The 21,463-nt window shown below is 38.3% G+C and overlaps 1 protein-coding gene and 1 long non-coding RNA gene across 9 annotated transcripts in view; one reads left to right on the top strand and one right to left on the bottom strand.

The window, feature by feature from the left end:
- The window catches only part of FCHO2 (FCH and mu domain containing endocytic adaptor 2), a 79,548-nt gene extending 72,765 nt beyond the window's left edge, over positions 1-6,783 (top strand). For all 6 annotated transcript variants that reach the window (XM_050329616.1, XM_050329620.1, XM_050329619.1 and 3 more), the window contains 4 exons: positions 2,331-2,530; positions 3,367-3,431; positions 5,498-5,662; positions 5,881-6,783. In XM_050329616.1, coding sequence (XP_050185573.1) covers positions 2,331-2,530; positions 3,367-3,431; positions 5,498-5,662; positions 5,881-5,903 — 453 coding nt within the window. In that variant the 3' untranslated portion in view covers positions 5,904-6,783. The remainder of the gene's footprint in view (positions 1-2,330; positions 2,531-3,366; positions 3,432-5,497; positions 5,663-5,880) is intronic.
- A 92-nt stretch (positions 6,784-6,875) lies between these two features.
- Positions 6,876-21,386, bottom strand: LOC126647425 (uncharacterized). Of its 3 annotated transcripts, XR_007630595.1 has the most exons (5): positions 21,238-21,386; positions 20,382-20,447; positions 10,785-10,891; positions 10,514-10,691; positions 6,876-10,241 (listed from the first exon to the last, which is right to left on the bottom strand). It is a non-coding gene; the product is annotated as an uncharacterized LOC126647425 (long non-coding RNA). The 3 variants fall into 3 exon arrangements; XR_007630594.1 differs by having other exon boundaries at positions 20,382-21,374; XR_007630593.1 differs by lacking the exons at positions 20,382-20,447; positions 21,238-21,386 and adding an exon at positions 15,467-15,890.
- Positions 21,387-21,463: the final 77 nt, after the last annotated feature.

Genomic DNA, 21,463 nt, shown 5'->3' with positions numbered 1-21,463 from the left:
TGCCTAGAGAAGTTATAGATGCCTCATCCCTGGAAGTGTTCAAGGGCTGTATGGGCCTTTGAGCAACCTGGTCTACTGAAAGTTACCTGTGCCTTTGGTGAGGGAGGGTTGGTACTATTTGTTCTTTAAGGTCCCTCCCAACCCAAACCATTCTGTGATTCTATCTGAGAACATATGACATTCTGACTTCTCACAGTATAATAAAACAGGAGTAGTCAGAATGGATTTACTAAGGGAAAGTCATGCTTGACCAAGCTGACAAACTTATGTGATGACATAACTGCCCCAATGGATGAGGGTATACAGTAGATATTGTCTACTTAGACTTCAAGAGGGCTTTCAACACTGTCTCCCACTAAATCCTTATAGAGAAGTTGGTGAAGTACAGGCTGGATGAGCAGACAATGAAGTGAAGTGAAAACTGGCTGAACAGCTGGGCCTGGCAGGTGGTGATCAGTGGCATGAAGTCTAGCTGGAGGCTGTTAACCAACAGTAAACGCCAGGGGTCAATACTGATTTTACCGTTTAATAGCTTCATTAATGATCTGGATGATGGGGCAGTGTACCCCTGGCAAGTTTGCTGACAACAGTGAACAGGAATGACCCTCTGGATATACCAGAGAGTCATTTTGCCCTCCAGAGGGACCTCAGCAGGCTGCAGAAATGGGCTGAAAGCAATCTCATGAAGTTCAACAAGTGCACCTGGGGTGGAACAACTCCATCCAGCCAGCTGAAAATCAGCTTGGCAGAAAAGAACCTGGGAGACACTGTTGAACATGAGCCAAACAACCTGTCCTTGCTGCAAAGGCAGCAGATGGTCTCCTGGGCTGCACTAAGCAAAGTATTGCTAGTAGGTCAAGGGAGGGGATTTTTCCCCTCCACTCAGCACTGGTGAGGCCACCCTTGGAGTGCTGTGTCCAGTTCTGGGTTGCCCATTGCAAGTGAGACTGGAGAGAGCTCAGTGAAGAGCCACAGAGATGGTGATGGGACTGGAGTATCTCTCCCATGAGGAGAGTATCTCTCTCCCTGCTCAGAGAGCAGGGACTCTTCAGCCTGGAGAAGGGAAAGTTCAGGGAAATCTCATCAATATGTATAAATACCTGAGGGAGAACGCACAGAGAACAGAGCTGGGCTGTTTCCATTGGTGCCCAGTGACAGAACCAGAGGCATGCTGAAGCACAGGAAATTTCCTTTGAACGGCCAGAAACATCTTTCTCCTGTGACGTTGACTGAGCACTGGCTGGTTGCCTAAGGGGATGGTGGAGTCTCTATCCTTGGAAATGTTCAGAAGTTTTCTGCGCGTGGTCCTGGGCAGCTGGTTCAAGATGGCCTTGCTTGAGCAGGAGAGTTGGACCAGACAACCTCTGGCCATTGTGTGAATCAGTGAGAGGATGTTCTTCTGGCTGTTAATAAAAAGCCTTTGTGAATATTCTAGACAGACTCACCTCAATGGAGAACAGGGAGTTTGCCTACACTGAAATGTCTGGATATCTGAGACAACTGTACCCACAAAAACACCCTGAAAATAAGCTGTCGGTCTACCTATTCATACCACTGTAATTTCCACATCCTCCCAATATGGTTTAAAATCTTGGCATACTGAATCTACAAAAAGCATGTTAGACACATAGAATTCCTGAGAAAGATGGAAGGAACCAAACACTTCTTTGGTTTGCTGAAATAAATACAGTGGATTCTTCTTGGAAAAATGAGGCATTGGCACAAAGAAGCCCGAGCAGATAGAAAAGGCTGCCAAGGAAAGGTGAGTGTGCACCACGACATAAAAGCTTCCTCAAGTAGGCTGAGAATGTGGTTGAGGTACATCAGGGCAGTAGTACAAGCTTAGCCACAGAAGCGGCATTCAACCTTCTGCAGCAGGAAAATAATGCTTTGAATAGGTAAGAACTATTTTGCTGGCTGCCTGTCCCATAATGACAGGTGTTGTCTTCTGCTGCTGGCTGCTTGGGCAGCTAAATTGGCATGGCACACAACTGCTAAGGGTGAAGTCATTTTGCTGCAAGCATGCTTGTGTAAGGCAGAACACAAGACAAAAACAAAGATTATAAAAGATTATAAAAGTAAGAAAGGAAGGAACCTCATAGGCCAGAGGGAGTTTAAACCTTTTAACTATTTGATTTAAAATTAAAATAACAAAAATGCCTTTTGGCTGCAACATTCTTCAGAATTCTGTGATTAAGGACTCTAAGGATCTATTGTTCTCTTGATATTTTGTCAGCATTTAGAGTTGTGTTTGTTACAATCATCCCTTAATTCTGCCTAAAAGGGGAATATTTTAATTCAGCTGGTTTCAATGGTTTGTTCTTTTACAGGTATCTTCAAATGGCATACAGTCTACTCCATTGAATCTTGCAACTTACTGGAAATGTGATGCTAGCACTACTGATGTGAGAGTGGATTATAAATACAATCCAGAGTCTATGAATGTGCCTGGTATGCTGTCTAATGTCCAGGTTGTGGTACCAGTAGATGGAGGAGTAATAAACATGCAGTCACTTCCACCTGCAAAATGGTAATTTTAATACTTTTCAGTATTCTTTTCAGATTCATTTCAGTGCATTCATTGGTGTCATAGCCCAAAAAATTTCATAGGAAAAAACAGCAATATTTGTAGTATCAGGTGTCTAGACATCTTCTGGTCTGAAACAGATCATGTACAGCTAATTCACATTGGCTAAATGTGAGCATTTCAGTCCTGCTGCATCAATGCCAAGAGCAATTTCAATCCTATCAGCACTTCATGCTGCTCACAGCTACAAGTTGTTGACTTGATGGAAGTGCTCGAAAGTGCTCCAGGAGTTAAAATGCCCTGTCCGCTTAGAGACTCTTGGCTTGGTGCCCTTTTCTGCCCCTTTCAGTGTCTGAAGTTAGCTTAAGCAGTCTGTCACACCAATTAGTTTTACTAGAATGGAAACAGAATAAATTTCATGGTTCCAAGACTCTTACATAGGGCAGAGCAATCAACACTGCCCCCCTCCTACACTGTCATGAAGCGTAACACATAGCTTCCAAACTACTTCCAGGGTAACTTACCCTTTGAGACTGGACTGCAGAGGATTTTGAATTTTGAAGCCATAGGTGGGGACATAGAACAGTGTTAAATGTGTAAAAAAGTGTTATATAAGATGTATAAAGAAGTGTATACTTCTGAGCTTGCTGTTCTGGAACAATGGAGACGCACCCTTCTCTATTCCTCTTTTCCTCCTGTAGTTTTCCACAGACTTACCTTAAAATGAGCAAATGTTTCTTATAGACTTCCATTTAGAAATGTCTGTAACATACCAGTTCAATCAAGGGAAATAATGGGCTAAAACTGGTGCTTACAACTAATTTACCATTCTCTTACAGGAATGCAGACCAGATGAAAGCATATTGGAAAATATCTAGCATTTCAGAGAAGTCTGAGAATGGAGGCAAGTTAAACTTTTGTTTTCTTGTACAGAAAAAATTTAATAGTAAAAAGGTAATCATCATAGCTTCTACACCCTCATGCCTCTTTACAAATTTTCTCATGCTGTATCCTGTTTAGCAGTTTGCCGCCTTCTCAGTTAATTGCCTCCTGAGAGATTTCATTAACAGTGAGATGTCAAAATATAAATTTATTAATGAGCTACACAATGGAAAATAATGAAGTCCCCTGAAAGCAGTTAGCTCTAAAATGAAGCTCAGATCAGGTAGGAAATTACTGCACTCGTGTTATTTGGAACTGAGGAGTTATTCAAATGAAAATAGGTTTAATATCCACACATGGATAATTTAAATAAATTAGAAGAAGGTAAGTGGAAGAACTGGAGGCAAGAAAAAAAAATCCAGAAATTGTGTGCTGAGATAGATGATTCTTGACCAACATTTTGAGTCTTGGTTTTGACCATAGTGACTCTAGCAAAAAAATGAATCCATGCACATCTGCTGAGAGTAGTAATTTATACAGTATTGTGTAAGGTACCAATAGTTGTCCTCTGCCCAGCTGCTTTTCTCTGAGCTCCAGTTGATGTTACAGCCCTTACAGTCTCTGCAGGTGCAATATTTTTCTAAAGTAGTACAGGAACCAAAGGCAAGCACCTTATCATCAAAGCCTCTGTGGAGAAATGAACTCCAGTGTAAAGGAAAGGCCTTTATCCTATTAAGAATTTAAAGAAGAGCACTGTAAAAGCACAGGTTTGCTTGTAAATGTGACTGGTTTCATATAAAAATCCTGAAAAGGGAAGATGAGCTCTATTCCTGCAAAGGCTAAAAGGTTGTGATTATCATTCAAACAAAATCAGAGAGAATTTTATTGGACAGGGGTGGTTGCTGTAGTCTGGTGGACTGGTGGACAAAAAACTCACAGCTCTTTGTCTTCTATTACATTTACATAGAAATAGCCCTCTTTCCCCTCTTCCTTTTCCTTTTCCTAACTGTGCAGCTTCTTTTAGAAGAAAAAAATCATACTGAAACAAAATGCAGCAACTTTACACCTGCAGAGCATCATAAAATTGACAGACCTACTGAAGAAACAAAATTGGTCTTAAGCTAAATTTATCAAGAACAAGCCACTGCATAAAAGAGTTTAATTTAGTTCCGGCTTTTACCTCAGTAATATTTCAGTTACTAACTTGCTTTATCCTTTAGCAGTTTCTATTGACTAGGAATAGCAAGTTGTTTTACAGAAGTAAAAATACTTGACACTTGTTATTCCATTATTAATTATTTAAATCTCATTTTCCCAGCATACTTTGGCAAGAAAATATTTGTTTAGAAACTAGTAACAATGTGGGGGTTTTTAAATGCCTTTCACTGACTACACAAATGTACTTAAAGTAATTTTGAACTATTAATGCTTTGTAATAATATCAAAGTGATGACATTTCATCAGTGTCTCTGAAAAAATCAACTGAAATTTGTGAGGAAAAGTTTAATCAGACCTTTTCTTTATTAGAAAATAATAATTTCTTTCCTCTGCGTACATTATTGTATAGCTGCATTTCTTTCAATGGTTTCATTCATGTACTTTCATCCAGACAGATCACGACAACTTCTAAGTATTCTGATGTACTTTTAAATCTGCTTGTGAAAAGCAGATACTATCGACTTATCTATATATCAGGTAGTTTCTACCATGAGATAAGTGGTATTAAGTACTTAGAGACCAGCAAATATAAATGATGATTACAGGGACCAATCAGGTATTTTAATTTTAAGTCATAAGTGATTAGTAGGCTGTTTGATGCACACATTCTGTGTGTTCCTCTTTAACTCATTCACTAATGATTTAAATGTGTATTGTTTCTCTTTAAATCGTTCAGTGGTCATTGTCTTAAACAGAGTATTGGAAAAAACAGACTTGTCCTCTCATCTCTTTTGAAAATTTGTGTGGGACTGCCAATAGGTACAGATCTCAAAGGTCACAATGTTAGTTACACTTCTTACTAATAAGAATTTTGGGACATCTTTTTGTTCATGCAAAACAACCAGCTTTTCAGTTTTGTTGTTTTTATAGGTTCTGGATCCCTCAGGGCAAAATTTGAACTTTCAGGAGGACCCAGTAAACCTGCAACACTTGCAGTGCAATTCATCAGTGAAGGAAGCACCCTTTCAGGAGTAGATGTGGAGCTTGTAGGCACTGGCTATCGGCTTTCCCTTCTCAAGAAGAGATTTGCCACTGGTAAGACACTTACATGGTTATATATTCTGATTCGTATTATAAATTCTCTAGTGTTAAATTGTAAAATATGATACTATTAAATGAGTGATGATGTGTAAATAGTTGCTTTTCATTAAAACATCTCTGACAAGTGTTTCATAGGTTTTTTTGTTTTCTGTAGCTACTCAAACTGCTCCAAGGACAGTACTGACTGCAAAAAACCTGCCTTTGTTTTTCAGGACGATATATGGCAGACTGCTGATGTACTTGTGAAAATCATCGGATCAAAGGAGTGCAAGAAACCCACTCCACTCTCTATACTTTTCAAACACTATTTTAATACGCATTAATTTTTCCAAAATGTTATCTACTTTGAGGCTAAACTACGGAAAGTAAATGCACTTTTGAAAGTCAATTTGAAAACTTTTTATTACTTTACAATAGCACTGAAGTTAACTTCAACACTGTCTGTAAATGATCAACTGCAATATTTGGGAAAATTTGTTAAAATTTAGTAAATTTATATAGATGAAGTCAAAATAGTAATCCACAGTCGTAATGAAAGTATGAAATTGTATGTTGTACTGTAAACATTAAACCTAAAATGTAGGACAGCAAGTAAGAAATATTTGAGCTTTCCATAAGTAATACTAATTTTTCAGATTCTTTAATTGCCAGCTTTTAATTGCCAGTTTTTAAAGATAGCAGAGGCTAAGTCTCATGTAGTTCTTCTGTCCACTGATGCCACAAAACCAGCTTAGAGATGTATAAAAGAAAAGTAAGTTGATTCCCATGTATCATATATTATTAACATGCAAGTTGTTTTTATATAGGATTGTTTTTTCCCTAAGTGCAATGTGTTACAAAATTGCAAAACACAGCAGTTGGTAAATTTTTTGGGCGTTGTGATTGCAATGCTGTAGATTTAATTTATTTTTATATGAATTGCATAACAATTGTGCCTTTCAAAAAAAGCCTGTGCCTGTCTAATTTGATATCCATGTGCCTCATTTCCTTTTTCAGAGTTTGGCTCTTCATGGAGAAAGCTTGATATTTGTATTATACACACAACTTTATAAAAATTCCTTTCACTGGGATTTATTTCAAAGGCAGATCTGCAAATAATGGAGTTTGCTTTAAAAGATGTTTAAAATATTTAATTATTTCCTCATGGAGTAATCGCAATAAAATGTGGCTGTGGTAAAGGGAGATGCATCATGCAGGACTCAGAAACCTTCATTAAGTAACTTTATTGTCACCAAAGATGAGAATCCTGAAAAATTACTGAAGAAAGTAAAAGCAAACTCTAAAAGCAAACAGCATTACTTTTCACTTTGACTGTAAGTCTTTAGACTTTGAGTGCTTTTGGGGATCTGTGATGTGAATGTACTCATAGTACTTTGGGAGGAGTATTTTATGGCAGCATTATGACAAATACTGACTTGTCCATTCATTTTTTCTATAACTACCAATGTTAATATTTCTATTGTCATGTAATCTGCTTGCCACAAGCCTAGGCAGAGGGAAGTGACATCATTAATATTTTTTAAAGCAAGTCAGTAATTTAGAAAATCTTCTATGTATTTATATTATCAAGGGTTTTTTTCTAGTGCTGAAATCAAAAGTATTGGGGCCATATAATTCAATAACCTTCATATGGGAAATTCAAATGAATATTCAGAGTACTAGTGTCTATTTCAAATTCTGTATTAAAACAGTAAAACATGCTCGAGTTAATCCAAAGCCAGTAGTGACATGAACTGCTGAAGCTTTACAAGAAATTATGCCTTTGTAGAGGCTACACAAATTCTAATGTACACTACACATTTTTGCAGGCTGTAGATTTGACTGGAAGAGTATATTTGGCTCCTAATTTGCTAATCTTATTGATGGTCAATATATAACTCCTAAAATGGTACAGTCTTTTTACTGGAATTTAAATTGTAATCTGCTTTGTAATCAAACTGATTAATGTGACAATATTTTATAAATGAAAACCCAAACTGTTATTTCTATTTCTAATCAAGTATTACTTTAATTCCTAAGCTAAATGAAGTAGTTAATGTTTCAGCACTTTTAAACTAGTCTTCATTCAGGTGTTTTCACATAATTTGTGTTGGGTGCAGGTTACAATTTTGAAGCCATACAAGTTTATATCGCATTTTTGTAAAGAAACTCAAGAACAATGTAAAAAGTACATGTAGCTATCTGATATTAAAAAAAAGTATGTAGCAAGCTGGTTCTTGCCTGTGTATACAGCAATATCCCTTGTAGCTGCCTCCTAAGAAAATTAATTTGTAAACACAACTCTAAAGGATCTGAATTTTTATGAATTGTTACTACATCAGACTGTAAATTAGAGCATACAAGTTTATCTTAAAAAAATTGTAAATACTTCAGAATTTTCATAAAATGTAAACTTTAAAAAATTTGCACCCATAATAAACATGTAATATATAATTTAAAGACTGATTTATATTGCCTGTACTTTTGGAGTTAGTTCCACAGATCTTCTAAGCAATAAGGTAATACAACAAAACTATGCCTGTATTGAACATTTTAAAAGTGTTAATTGATTTTTAAGTCATAAAGGGTAAAGATAATTATGAACTCTTCTATATATTTAAAAACACCACAGAGAAGGTGGGTGGAAAGATGACTTCTGCAGTGAGTTGCATCCTTACTAAACTGGAATGCCTGAGATGTCTATAATGGCCCATGCCTTTACTCAATATGCTTAATGAATAAATTAGATTAGGCAAATCTGCAGATATTTTTATGAGAAAAATCTCAACTTTGTAGACATGAGCTGCTCTTTGTAAATAATGCTATCAAATGCTGTACGTTCCCTGTCTTTCTTAATAAGCCTATATTTTGTTGTGTCTGCAAGAAAAGAATTAGTGACAAGATTAAAGTAATTCCCCCTGATTTTTTATGTTCCACCAGTCAAAAAGAGTAGGCGATTTAAGTACTGCTTCAGCAGCCCTTCTAAGCTTTGGGCATAGGAGCAAAAGTTCAAACTGAACAAATGTGTTTGAATCTGTTTGTTTCCTACTAATCCCAAGGCTTATAGAAGTTTCATAAATAATGACTTATTAAATTGACTTTCTCAGCTGGTTGAACATCACTGCAATACAGGTACCGTCTTGTCACACAGGGAAGCAATAGTCCAAGGGCTTGATTCTTATCTTCTGCTGGCAGGCAGGAGTGAAGAGTGCAAGTACTCAGTGGTCAGGCTGAGTGGTCCTTCTAACCCAGTAGTCTGTCTTCAGCAGCGGCCAAAGAACAGGCCAGAGCCTCACAGAGCTTACATGACATTTGCTTTCTGTTCCCCCCGGATTCTGAGTTACTGTTTAGGGATATTAAAGGGTGCTGCCAAATTCTTTTAGTTTTCATTGAACTTAAAGTGCAACAGATCTGACAGAGACTGCTCTGGCATATCTGCTAACATTTTTGTGCCCATGTACTCCCTCTAACCACTGCAAACTGGATCTACACTGCTCAAACAGGTTTTTGATTATCTAAGTGCATGATCAGGTAGTTTTTCAGGCAAACCTGACTACCTCTACCACTGCCAAGTAACATTTATGTAGGGTATTTGGAGGAGGTAAGCTATTTGATTAAGAACTGGAAAAGCATGAGAGTTACAACTGTGGTGAGTTTTGCTATCTAACTAGAAAGGAAGGTCTTGCATCATGCCAAAAAGGGTGACATTTCAAGTCTTGTATGTTTGTGAAGCTTAAGATAGGCATCTTAATATCTGTGTACCTTTTATTTTGTTGGAATTGCTAGATAAATGGTTCCATTTCAGTTGTTATGAAAGGGCAATTTTACTTTAGAGCATGCAAGAAAAAAGTCAGAAATTTCTCCAAGGATAGCATAAGCTAAAAACAGTTCAAGCCACTAAAGCAGCAGATCACATATTTACTGTATGGTGCCATTGATTGGACTGATTACTAGGTCTCTCAACTGAAAATTTAATGTTTATCTTCAGTTCTACATACTATTTATTACACCACCAAGTATTCCTCCTCAGCTCAGTTTGACCTCCATGCTTACTAATACGTTGATTTTTGCGTTCTCCCTTAGTTTGTTCAATAACCAATAGAAAGCATACAGTCTTAAAAGAATAAAGTAATCTTAAAACACAAGAGGCCTCTTCTGGATTACTTATTGAACACTTAATACTTTAATTCTGTGTTTTTTGTAGCTGCTTTCACTGCCCTCAGAATCCATTCTTTCTGCTTTAAAATCTGGGATGGCTATTTTAATTATTGTAACCTAAAATAGTATTTTTGTTTGACATCGTCCCAGCTTTATTTATTTTTGGAAATCTTGTTCTGTAGTTGTTATGATTATTATCTTAGTTGTTACAATTATTATTATTATTATTATTATTACAACTAAAACTCAACAGTTTTTTATAGTAATTCAATAATCATAAGCCATAAATCATGCCAATTTCACCACTCTGATTCAACTTTTCTTCTTGGCATCTGCCAGTCTGCCTTCTTGGAGTTCTCATTTTCGAAGTCATGTTTTCTGCTCCAGAAGATAGCAGTGGTAATATGTTCAGTGACAACTCGATTCTTTCTTCATGCTGGTAAAGGAAGTAGTTCATTTTTACAATTGCTGATTGTCCCCTCCAGATGTCCCCTCCTGCTTTGCTATTAGATAAGCTACTTATATAATAACCACAGCCTTCTCTTCTGCTTCCCACTACTGTCATTGGTAGGTTATATGAACAGTCATCACTAATAGAGAAATACTGCCCCAGTGTTAGTACTGATGACATTGCATCCAAACAAGATGCACCAGTGCAGCTCGGGAAGGAATAAAACCCAAAACCCAAGCTCAGAAACTGTTATTTACCTTCCACCTGTATTGAACTCTTTCTCTGGCACCTTGCAGGACGATGGATTTTGACAGAGAACAGACATAACTTTCAGCCCCTGAGCACCTGATCTCATTCTTCAGTGCAAGTTTCTCCTCCACAGGTCAGAATCCCTTGTCATATGTACACGAGTCCCTTCTTGCTTCCGAGCAGTTCCTAGATTGACAACACATATTAAATACTTAAATACCTACAGAGGACTGTCTGTGGTCTGCCATCTCTGCAGCTGACATCCCTCTGCAGTCTCACCAGTCTATTCCCGTGGGCCAAATGCTGCTGCATCTTTTCCCTTGCTGAAATCATATTTCCGTGCTCTGAGTCACTTGATAAGGAACAACAGTAGGTTGGACGTCTACCTATAGTGAGATTACAGAATAAATTTAATTTTATTTAAGGACTAAAATGCAAAATACTTCTCAGTTAAAGATTGCATCTTATACATCTAGGACAAGAAACTCAGCCTCAGACAAACATGCTGTTACTCTGGCATAATTTCTCTACGTATTATAGAGCAAACACTATACTCATAGGAGAGAGAAGGAAATTACAGGGAAAAACAAACGTAGGCTCCAGTGTTCCCTTCAGATTAATGGAGAGAATAGATATTTGCCACAACTTTCCCCCTGAGAAGTTTAAAATAAAAAAAAATTAAATAAATAAAATTCCAGATTATGGGCCATTAGCACTACTCTCTGGGAGTTTCTCAAGCTGTTTGAGAAAACCTTATCAAAACAGAAGTTGTATCTTTAATGCTGTGGGAGAGCAAGGAGGATGCCTCCCCCTGTAAGAAGTGCTGCTCTGTCCACCCAGATATGAGCTAGAACTTGGTATTACTGCACTCGGTGCTGGGTGAGCATGGAGAGCACAGTTCATTTAAGTATCTTACTTTGCTTACAGGCAACAATAAGTTTCCAGAGGGAGGAATGAGGAACTTCTACACCCATTTTCCTGAGCAACCTTTCCAGATTGCTCAGGGTCGCAGCACTTTTGCCAGCTGATCCCAAGAGATGCCACAAAAATGCACATTAGAATTCAGAGCTTTTTGCCAAATAGTATTTTCTAGTCTACTCTAAGTGATCATCCAGCTTAAAACAGTCCTACAGTAACCTGGTTTTGGTCAAAAAGAATAAAAGTGTAATTTGTGTTTCAGGAAGGAATTCAACCCTGTGTAGGCAGCAACAGTGCAGTCTCCTGCTTTTCATGCTACCGATGGTTAGGAAAAGCCAGCTCTAATCACATGTTGAAAAGCAGCTTTTAAAAAATGTTACATCATTCTTTAAGTGGTGCATGTTACGTCAACATCAGTTTATAAGCAAAAAATGTGCTGAGTTTTACCCTTAAAGAGTCCTTACCAGCCCAGGGGAACACAGACTCAGCTATACCTCCTATTTAGGTCATCAGTAAAGGAGCAGTAATATCCAGAAGACATGTTCACTATTTCAACTACTGACAAAAGTCTACAAGACATTATTTTAGTGCCTGGAGCAAATCTTAAGACTCTTACATCAAGCAGCACCAGTAACCTACACAAAAGCTGGGAAGTATTTACTGTGCAGTCACAATAGCCACAACACTGTCAGAACACAAGACAGATTTCTGCAACAACCCTGTAAAAGTTATGGGCTAACTTTTGGAATCTGCTACTGCTGCACTCAAATGCCTGTGATCTTTTCTATTGTTTTGGTTGGGGTTTTTTTCTTTTTTTTTTCTGAAATTAAGAAAATAGTAGAATATTTTTAAGACCTTGGTTAGGGTTCATAGTGAACAGTCCAAGGATTGGTTACCAAATATATTAAAATTCTTGTTAAGTCTTTTTTGGACACTTCCCTGTAGTTAAAGGATCTTCTATTATCTTTAACCTTTAAAGGCATTCTGTACTTGCTCTATATCTCTACCATTAAAGTTTAGCAATGCCTTTTTCAGCTTTCTCACAGCAAGGCAGGTTTTTTTAATTGTTATTTCTACTATTATCTGTATTTAAAGACATGCGTGAATTGTACATTTTCAATGCACATACAACCAGATCTGACCACATTTGCAAGTAATGATTCAAATAAATGTTACATCACATGAGAGACATCTTTCTCCTTAGACGTTATTGGCTCTACAGAGAAAACTATCAGCATCTTGTAAACACTCCATTGTCATGTCTATAACCCAACTATGGTAATTGTAGCAATCAGGTCAAGGAGCGGAATATGTTAAAAATAACATGGAAGTATTTCTACAGTGAATAAACTGTCCTGAACTTCCCTCACCAAAGCAAGCACACAGCATGTACATGACTACAAGTACTCCTTGCTGTAGTTAAGATTTACTTTTAAATCAGGAAAACACATGCCTGCTGCTAAGGGTCCTATTGGAACTACTTACAGTCTGCTTACACCTATACTTAAAGAGGTACTGTTAGTATTTGGGTGCTGTCAACCATTCCTAATCTTGGAGATTCCCTCTGGCCTATTACGTTCCTGGACTGAGAAATTCAGTGCTTTTGTTCAGCAGCTGCTTTCCTCTAGGAAGGGTCTTAGACTCTCCAGAAGCTCCCATGCATCCTGGCTAGGAGCAGATTATGGGCAATTCATTTGTAGTGCTAAATGAGCTCAAAAGTGGGGGTTGGAGAATAGAGATTGTAGAAAGAAGTAAACATAAATGAAACACTGTCTAATGCAGTTGCCATACAATCATAAATTATACCTCATCTTAAGGTGCCTGGATGGACTCACAACCAAACATCAGTGACAACTAACATCATTACTTGATTTCATTTATTGTTAATAATCAGGTTCAAATAGTATGGCCAGGTGGTACTACAAAAGGTCAAGTTTTAGATTTTTGGAGATGCTCATAATCATAAGCAATAATGCCTATGCTAATTAAACGCAACCAGACTGGCTTAGGCTACACCTTCATGATGAGCCAGTTTGCTCAAGAGCTCAGTATTATCAGAGGGCGTGTGTCGTCGTTTGTGAAGACGACCAAAATAATAAAACTGGGCATTCTATGATGATGGCCTAAATTCAGCTTTATTGCTCCATCCAGAATATTACATCTTGTTCTTCACGCCGCTGCACTCACACACCGTCTGTAGAATCTTACACACTAACACTATTCTTAGCTCTGTTATCTATATTTTACCACTAGCCTTCACACATGATTGGATGTTCACCTCTTATTTACGTTCTTTTCCACGCTGCCAGGCACTGCGGCCTTGCTGCATCCTCCGACAGGCGTGGACCATGCTTTCCATCTTCACTCACCACACCTTTTACCACCTCTGCCGCACATCGTATCTGGTTGTGATTCAGCTTACCCACAGACATATCTTAAACTCAGAAAAAAATCAGGAAAATGTCTGTGCTAAGTTAAGCCAACTGAACCAGCTTGCAGCAAACACCAGGCACAAGAATTCCCAAACTAAGGGTAGAGAAGGGATAGGGAATGAGATCTCACTCTTTAGGCAACAACACATCACTAGCGCAGGCCACCTGTTCACTAAATCACACTCAGAGAGGTGAGCTAAAAACAGCTGGCTCCAATAACATAATGAAAGACTTCTCTTAATAGCAGCTATAAACCCTGAAGTTATAAACATAAGAGATTGATAAGAAAAGCAAATTAAACACAGGGGATACAAAAGGAGGTGTATATAGTTCAAGGGTGATCGTTTTAGGGTGGTAAAAAGGAGCCTGTTCCAAAAAGCAGCAACAAAAATGTTTAACTTGCACTGTACTATGGGATCCATACTCGCTGAAAATGCCAGAATCAATGAAAACACGAGAGAGAGAGCAAGAAAAGTATTTGATAAATATTTTGCCACATTTCTTAAAGTATATCTAGATCATGTAGTCACATGGTGAAAATAGTTTGCAGTCCAACTGTATCTAAAAGAGATAACACATCATCTACTAAAGCTAAATATTTTTAAATCAGCATATCAGATAAACAACATTCAAGAATTTAGTAAGTTTAATAAGCCATACTATGGATCATTAATTTTTATTTTGGTGATTCTCAAATGCTGGAAAGTATTAGAAGATGAAAAGAAAGATAACACTGTTACAAAAAAAAGAAAAAAAAAAGAAAAGGTGCCAATCCAAATAACTGTAATATAGAACTTGGTGAGAAAATTAAAACAAAAAAAAATTAAGATAATTAGAATCAATCATGGATGTTCTGAATAGAGGTCTTAAACTAATTTAGGTTGAAAATCTGGATCATAAGAATAATAGGGTCAAAGGAAAAAAAGATTATGTAAGATGCCTGATTTAGAAGTACACAATATTTGATTTATAACTAGAGCAATGCAAGAATGAAATAGATTAAAAAATTAGTCTCAAGATGTAACTGAAGAGGGAATTAACTTTAAACACCTTTCTGGTGGACTCCTGCAGACTTCATAGTATTTAATATTTTTCCAGTTACTGATGTCAAAAAACCTGAAGTTTTGCAGATGAGAAAAGGATGGAGGAGAGAAAAAATCAGCTAGATCTCAAGTGCAAACAGTTTTTAACCATCATCCAATATGGCAGGAAGATACTTTAGGATCAGATAAATAAGGACAAAATAACATCACTCTGGGATAACTAAGGGCTTTTCTGAACTATTCTTAAAAGTCATCCAGGGCTAGAACTCCTGACACAAGATCTGAGGCTAGAGGGAACTCTGTACCTCATCTAGCCTTCTGCCCTGCTCAGAGCAGGGACAAAGACCTGAAGTTTTACCAACCTTCCTGCAATCTCTACCATTACTTTCCTACATCCATGTCAGGCCAAATGAGGCCCGTAAAGACAATTAAGCTGTCTAGTATGATTCAGGCCCACCTTACGGACCAAGTAAAATGTTCTTGTCCATTAAATAAGAGCTCTATCCACAAAGCTCTTCTAAATTCTATACACTACAATACAATCAGGTACTGTGCAGAAGACACAAACCTTGCTGAAGTGGTCTCCTTGGCACCACATTCTTCTTATGTTTCTGAAATCTTTACCCAGATAATCCAAAGCATATCAGTGATTCCCTGTTTGGAGTATGAAATATAAAGGGAAACAGTCCATATGTCAGAAAAAAGATATGATCAATATTCAGGAATTCATGGCACGTGGACCAACCTCCTCCCTTTATCTCCCTATCTCTCTCTCTCTGTTGCTTTCAGAAATTACTTCTGGCTATAAATTTCCTGAACAAGTAAAAGAAATCTGAGTTTGAGAGAATTCAACAACTGTGGTTCCACACAGACGTTTAAATATTTTTTCACTTTGGGAAACAAGGAACTTAAGTATGTGGCAGTAGCATCCCATAGGTATTGTAAGTTAAAGGAAGACTTTCATCTCCAGTGCCTGGATACATCCATACACAGACATGCATTTGCAAGACTCAGGAAAAAACAATAACCTGCCTTACTTCTGGGATGGTGAATTCCACAATATTAGAGAAAAAACCTTGAGGTTGTGCAGAAATGAATTATCATCATCTATAACTGCAAAATAAATAGATAAAGGAAGAAAAACATCATAAAAATAAGAAAAGGCTTAGGCAAGGCCCTAAAACAAATGAACAAACAAAAAACAACACACAAAACAAAACAAAAACCCCCTTACACTGGGAGTAAATAAAATATAATTTATAATTATACGTGAAAGTACTGGTCATGATTAAGCTAACAATCTTCATCTTTTTTTTAATTTTTAAACCATATGCACTAACATGTAAAATGCAGAGGTAGGGACATTAATCTTAATACTATTCCATTTACCTTACTTTAAAGTCAATATGGAGAGTATTCAAAAAAACCCCATAGGACTTGCAAATTGAGTGGAATAGAACACCAGTGATTTGGGTCTATTTTACACTATCAAAAGTGACTTCATCATAGCTGAAACGCACACAGGTAGAAAAATAGTATTCCATGTGTGGCAAGAGCACTATACCACAAAAGTTGCCTCCCTCATAACCAACAGAGCCAGTGCCAACCAGCTCCAAGATGGACCTGTTGCTAGGCAAGGATGAGCCAATCAGAGAAGGAAGTAACACCACTATAATAACATATTTAAGAAGAAAAAAAAAATAACAAAACAACAAAACCTACCTCACTACAATCTCCTCTCAGGTACTTGTAGAGACTGATGAGGTCTCCTCTCAGCCTCTTCTCCAGGCTAAACAACCCCAGCTCCCTCAGCTGTTCCTCATAGGACTTGTTCTCCAGACCCTTCATCAGTTTTGTTGCCTTTTTTTGGACACACTCCAGCACTTCAAGGTCTTTCTTGTCATGAGGGGTTGTAGAAAGAAGTCCTTTCTCCTGAACTTACTCATTTACATTTAAAAGTTAATTGAATTCAGTCACACTGTCAACGTGCATGTTTTTCCTGGTTAAGTGTATATCCAACCTACTGGCCTTGTGCTCCTTTTAAAACAGGGCATCAATGATGAAATCTTAAACAGAAAATTACATGTTTTTTAATATTTCAAAAATGCATAGCTGAAGTGGGGAAAGATTTCCTCAAGTCCAGACTGGATCTCTGCATGCACTGGATGAGCAGCAGTAGAAGAGCTTTGCATCCTTCTTTGCTTCCTTCCTCAGCACAAAAAGCTGCCTTTCTGCAGGATTAAATTTCTGACTGCCAGAAGCAGCACAGCCTTCAAACAGGGAAGGATTTTCTGCCCAGACCCCCACTCTGATAGGTGTAGCACATAAGAGCACCCACAGGGCTTATCCTCATTTCCTCATCTCAGTGCCATCACAATGCAGTGCAACAGATTATGCGTTACCAATGCCACCAGCTGAAATAGCTGTCATGCCTTTCTCTTACCAGTTAAATGCAAGCAGGGTAAGTAAATCCAACAAATTAAGATGCAGATTTGAGATTTAGATCTACATCTCCTGGCCAAAACAAAGCTATTTGATTTTTATGTGGGTTATTGCATAACCTCTTTGAATTTCATTAATTTTTAATCATCCTCTCTCACTTCCTTTTGATACTTACAGGGGGCTTATAAGAAAGATGGGTATAGACCTTCTATCAGGGTCTATTGCAATAGGATAAAGGTTTTAAACTGAATTGAGGGTAGATTCAGAGTACATATAAGGAGGAGATTTTTTTTTTATGATGGTGGTGCAGCACTGGAAAAGGCTGGTAGGTGCCCCATCCCCAGAGGCATTCACAGTCAGATGGGACAGGGCTCTGGGCAATCTAATCTAGCTGGAGAAGACCCTGCTTATTGCAAGGGGGTTGAACTAGATTACCTTTAAATGTCCCTTCCAACCCAAACCATTCCAATTCTGTGATTTACTAACAGAAATACTGAATGAGACTGTTGCATTCACACACTTTTTAGAGGGATGGAACAGAAAGGGTGGGACATAAGATTTAGGAAGGAGGCAGTGACCATCAGCCCAAGTCATGAACACCACTGGCATGCCCAGGCTCTGAAGAGAACAGTCAACTTGATCTTCTTATTGGGTCTCTCAGTTCTTCCTGGAGGAGGGATCTTCATGGGTCACTAAGGAATGCTGCATGAGCACAGTGCCACAGACACAGCTGGCTGCTGTTTTGTGGGGAAGGCACCAGTACCTCATTCACCTCCCTTCCAGTATAGCCAGCATGATACTCTTTTCTGTGGTTCTTTTGTAGTTAATTTGCCAAACTGCAGAGAACTATTTCGGGGTTAGTTAAGTTTGGTTTAAAGCTTACTGAAAGTTGACAGCAATGCTTTTGTCATTTCTGACAATTGACAATTCTAATAAAACAAACATTTTATATCCTTATATTTCTAAGTATAGCTCTTTTGACTCTACCAGAACTTAAATAAACCAAAACACACAGTTCTTAGCTATTCAGTTGAGCTTTGCAGTTTCTATGCACACCAACTGCTTGCTGTGAACTGGCTGCACAGAACTTAATGGGAGCTGGAGAACTGGGTCATTCTTGACTTTGGCATTATCATCTCATTTGGTCCACACCATCACAGCAAGCAAGCAGGAATTTATACATTAGAATTTACTATGCATTTATTCCACGCACTCTTCAGCAGCTCTTGCTTCAAAGCATACTAACAAAGAGGTTACCTGTAACTGAAACAGAGCAAGTAGCATCTGCCTTGACTGATGTTGTAGAAAGCTTCAAAGTGTGCTGTCAGTTATAAACACTAGGTATTTGTTTAGTAGTTGTATTTTCACCAGAACACTTTAGGACAGTCTGGATTCTCTTGCTGTGTTTTCAAGCATCTGAAAAGGTTCTGCAGATCATACTTAATGTTTTGAACTGAAGCACAATCTCTGCACATCCAGTATTTCACAGCTGTGATTTTATTGAGCCATCTCATATTGCTCACAACACATGAACATCTCTTCTGTACAGTGGAATTTTAATCTAGAAGTGACCAGCATTTAATCTTAGTTACTGCACTTTTGCCCTTGTTTGTAGAGACCATCATCTTTAGTCAAACAATTTCAAGCCAACTGTCTTTGACATTTATAAGCATGTTTGCTCAATTAAAAAAAAAAGAGGAATGAGAAGTTAGTAATTTTCATTTATATTTCATCAGATTATTGCCTTAAGTAGTGGCTTCCATCAGAACAGCCTCAGCTGATTTCCAGTCAATAAATCATCAACCACTGTACTTCTCTGCTCGTTATCCCAAATGGTATTCTTCTTGTCAGTGTCTTCACAAGTGTTACTGACTATAACCCCAGAAATAATTTCAAAAGCAATGGCTTTCTGGTAGTTCTGGATTCCCTGTCATACTCCAGCTATTAATGTACTGCACTTTTCTATAGCTGTAGGATTGCATTCCATGCCAGTCAAAAATACTTAATTTTCTCTACTACCACTAGCATCCAAAAACTACTGTCATACAATGCTGTCCAGACTTAACACAAACAACTCTCTCAGTATTTTTCTGTATTGCAAAAGATTATTTGGTTCCACTTTTGCCAAATATTACCATTTACACTTTGGACTTAAAATACTAATTATTTGTGCTTAAACAGTTACTGTGTTAAAAGTTTAAAAAAATATAGTTAAAAAATAATTCCTATCCTAAATCACAGGGTATGGCTCAAGATTTCACTCTTATGACTACAGTCCCATGAATCAACAGCCACTTAATCTACTGAGAACTCATACCAGGCTGAGTCAGAATCTCAAGAACTGAAGAATGATGTTCCTGAAATCCCTTCTTTCACCATCAGGATCAAATCCATAAGCCCAACACTACAAGAAACCCAAGTGGTGGATGGAGGGGAAAGGCTGATGACAAGTTTTGGAGAGAGAAAATATTTTTGGGTAGATGCTAGCCAACAAACCTGTTCATTTTTGTTAAGAGTGACCTTTTTTGGTTTTGGTTTTGGTTTGGTTTTGTTGTTGTTTTTAAATTGAAATTCTTGACATGTTAGATTTGGTACAAGAAGTATTTACATAAAATGAAGAAACTGTTTATATAACAGCAAAAGAGACAGAATATATATCACAGCAACGACAGTTTAATAGTATCAGACAACTGAAGAAAGCTTGGCCTGACAAAGTACTTCATACTGAAATGTTTTTATTAATTATTTAAGCTCTATGTTGGAAAAACAACAGAACCAGAATCAGGTATTAGGAAACTGACATATAAACGTAAGTAAATTTCCATATGTCACTGTTGTCAGGCATCATAAATAGTCTGATTCTACATTCTGATGCTCTCTCACTCTTTGCAACAATTAATCTTCATCTTGTGTTTCTAACAAGCAGTGCTGACTTTCTTTCATTCTCTTCAGGCTTTTTTTAAATGCCCTGGTCTTTTCTTCATTGAAATATTTTCCTCACTACAGAACACAAGAATTGTTAGTTCCCAGTTTCTCCTTACCATCAGACCCTTCACAGCAGTATCGGAAGCATTTCATAACTGAAGTCACCTTCCAGTCGGTGGTAGCTGAGTCGGGACATAGAACAGTTGAGACAACAAAGAGTCACTAACACTCAGGAACGTACAGCTCTGGAAAGCCTGAAGTCTTCTAATCCATTACATGCTCTTTCCTACACCCAATGTATATTTTCATACGCTCCTCAACTATCAATTTAATTCCAAGTTTTGCCTAGTTCTCTATCCAAATCCAGATTGCCTCCAAAAACCTACATACACTATTTCCTTCCAATCTTACCATGCGGCCAAACTATCTCCCTGTCAAGCAAGACTTTAATCCACTCTCCTTTCCTCCTGACGTCTATTTTCTGGGCATCACTCTACCCCTGTTCTGGCTCATCTTGTTTTGACTTGCATAAACCCAAACTGTTTCTCCCTCACCTCACTGGCTACCAGGCTGCCACTAACCAGCTGGGCAAGATTTAGTCCCAGTGTCATTCCTCCAGAGTCCTAACGCTGCTATACCACTTACAAGCGGCACACCCATCCTGATCTTCCTTCCCTGGTTCCTTGTCCTCTCACACAGCTGCTTCTTACCTGTCACAGCTCCCTTGTCTCAACTTCCAAAGCCACCTTCTTCCTCCACACTGTTTGTACCTAGCACGAAGGAATCTTCTCCCATTTACATTTGCTACAGTGAAACAAACATGTCATATCTAGGCTCGGCCTGTCTTTAATGCCTAGCAAGTTCCCAAGGGTGTGGAAGTAAGGCAAACATTGGTAAGTCTAAAGTGATGACAAAAAAGACGGGCTCCTGAAGTGGGAGACGTGGCACTATCTCCCTCAGAGGGCCGCTCACCTGCCTCACCTCGAAGCCATCAGTATTTCAGGGGCACACTAGACCTTGGCCACGTACTCGAGATCCAGCGGTGCCCGCCGCAGGCCTGCCCTGCGCCCTGCACCCTTGCTGCGGCCCACCCCGCCGGCGGTGTCGCGGCCGGGCAGCGCACACACCCGCACCGCGCCGCGGCCGCCTCGCAGCGCGCCGGGAGGACCCCACCATCCCCCGTGCCGCTCCCGCAATC

The sequence above is a fragment of the Myiozetetes cayanensis genome, unplaced genomic scaffold (assembly GCF_022539395.1).
Source record: "Myiozetetes cayanensis isolate MyiCay16 unplaced genomic scaffold, myiCay2020 scf4, whole genome shotgun sequence".
Lineage (NCBI taxonomy): Eukaryota > Metazoa > Chordata > Aves > Passeriformes > Tyrannidae > Myiozetetes > Myiozetetes cayanensis.
This window is presented reverse-complemented; position numbering and strand designations above follow the sequence as displayed.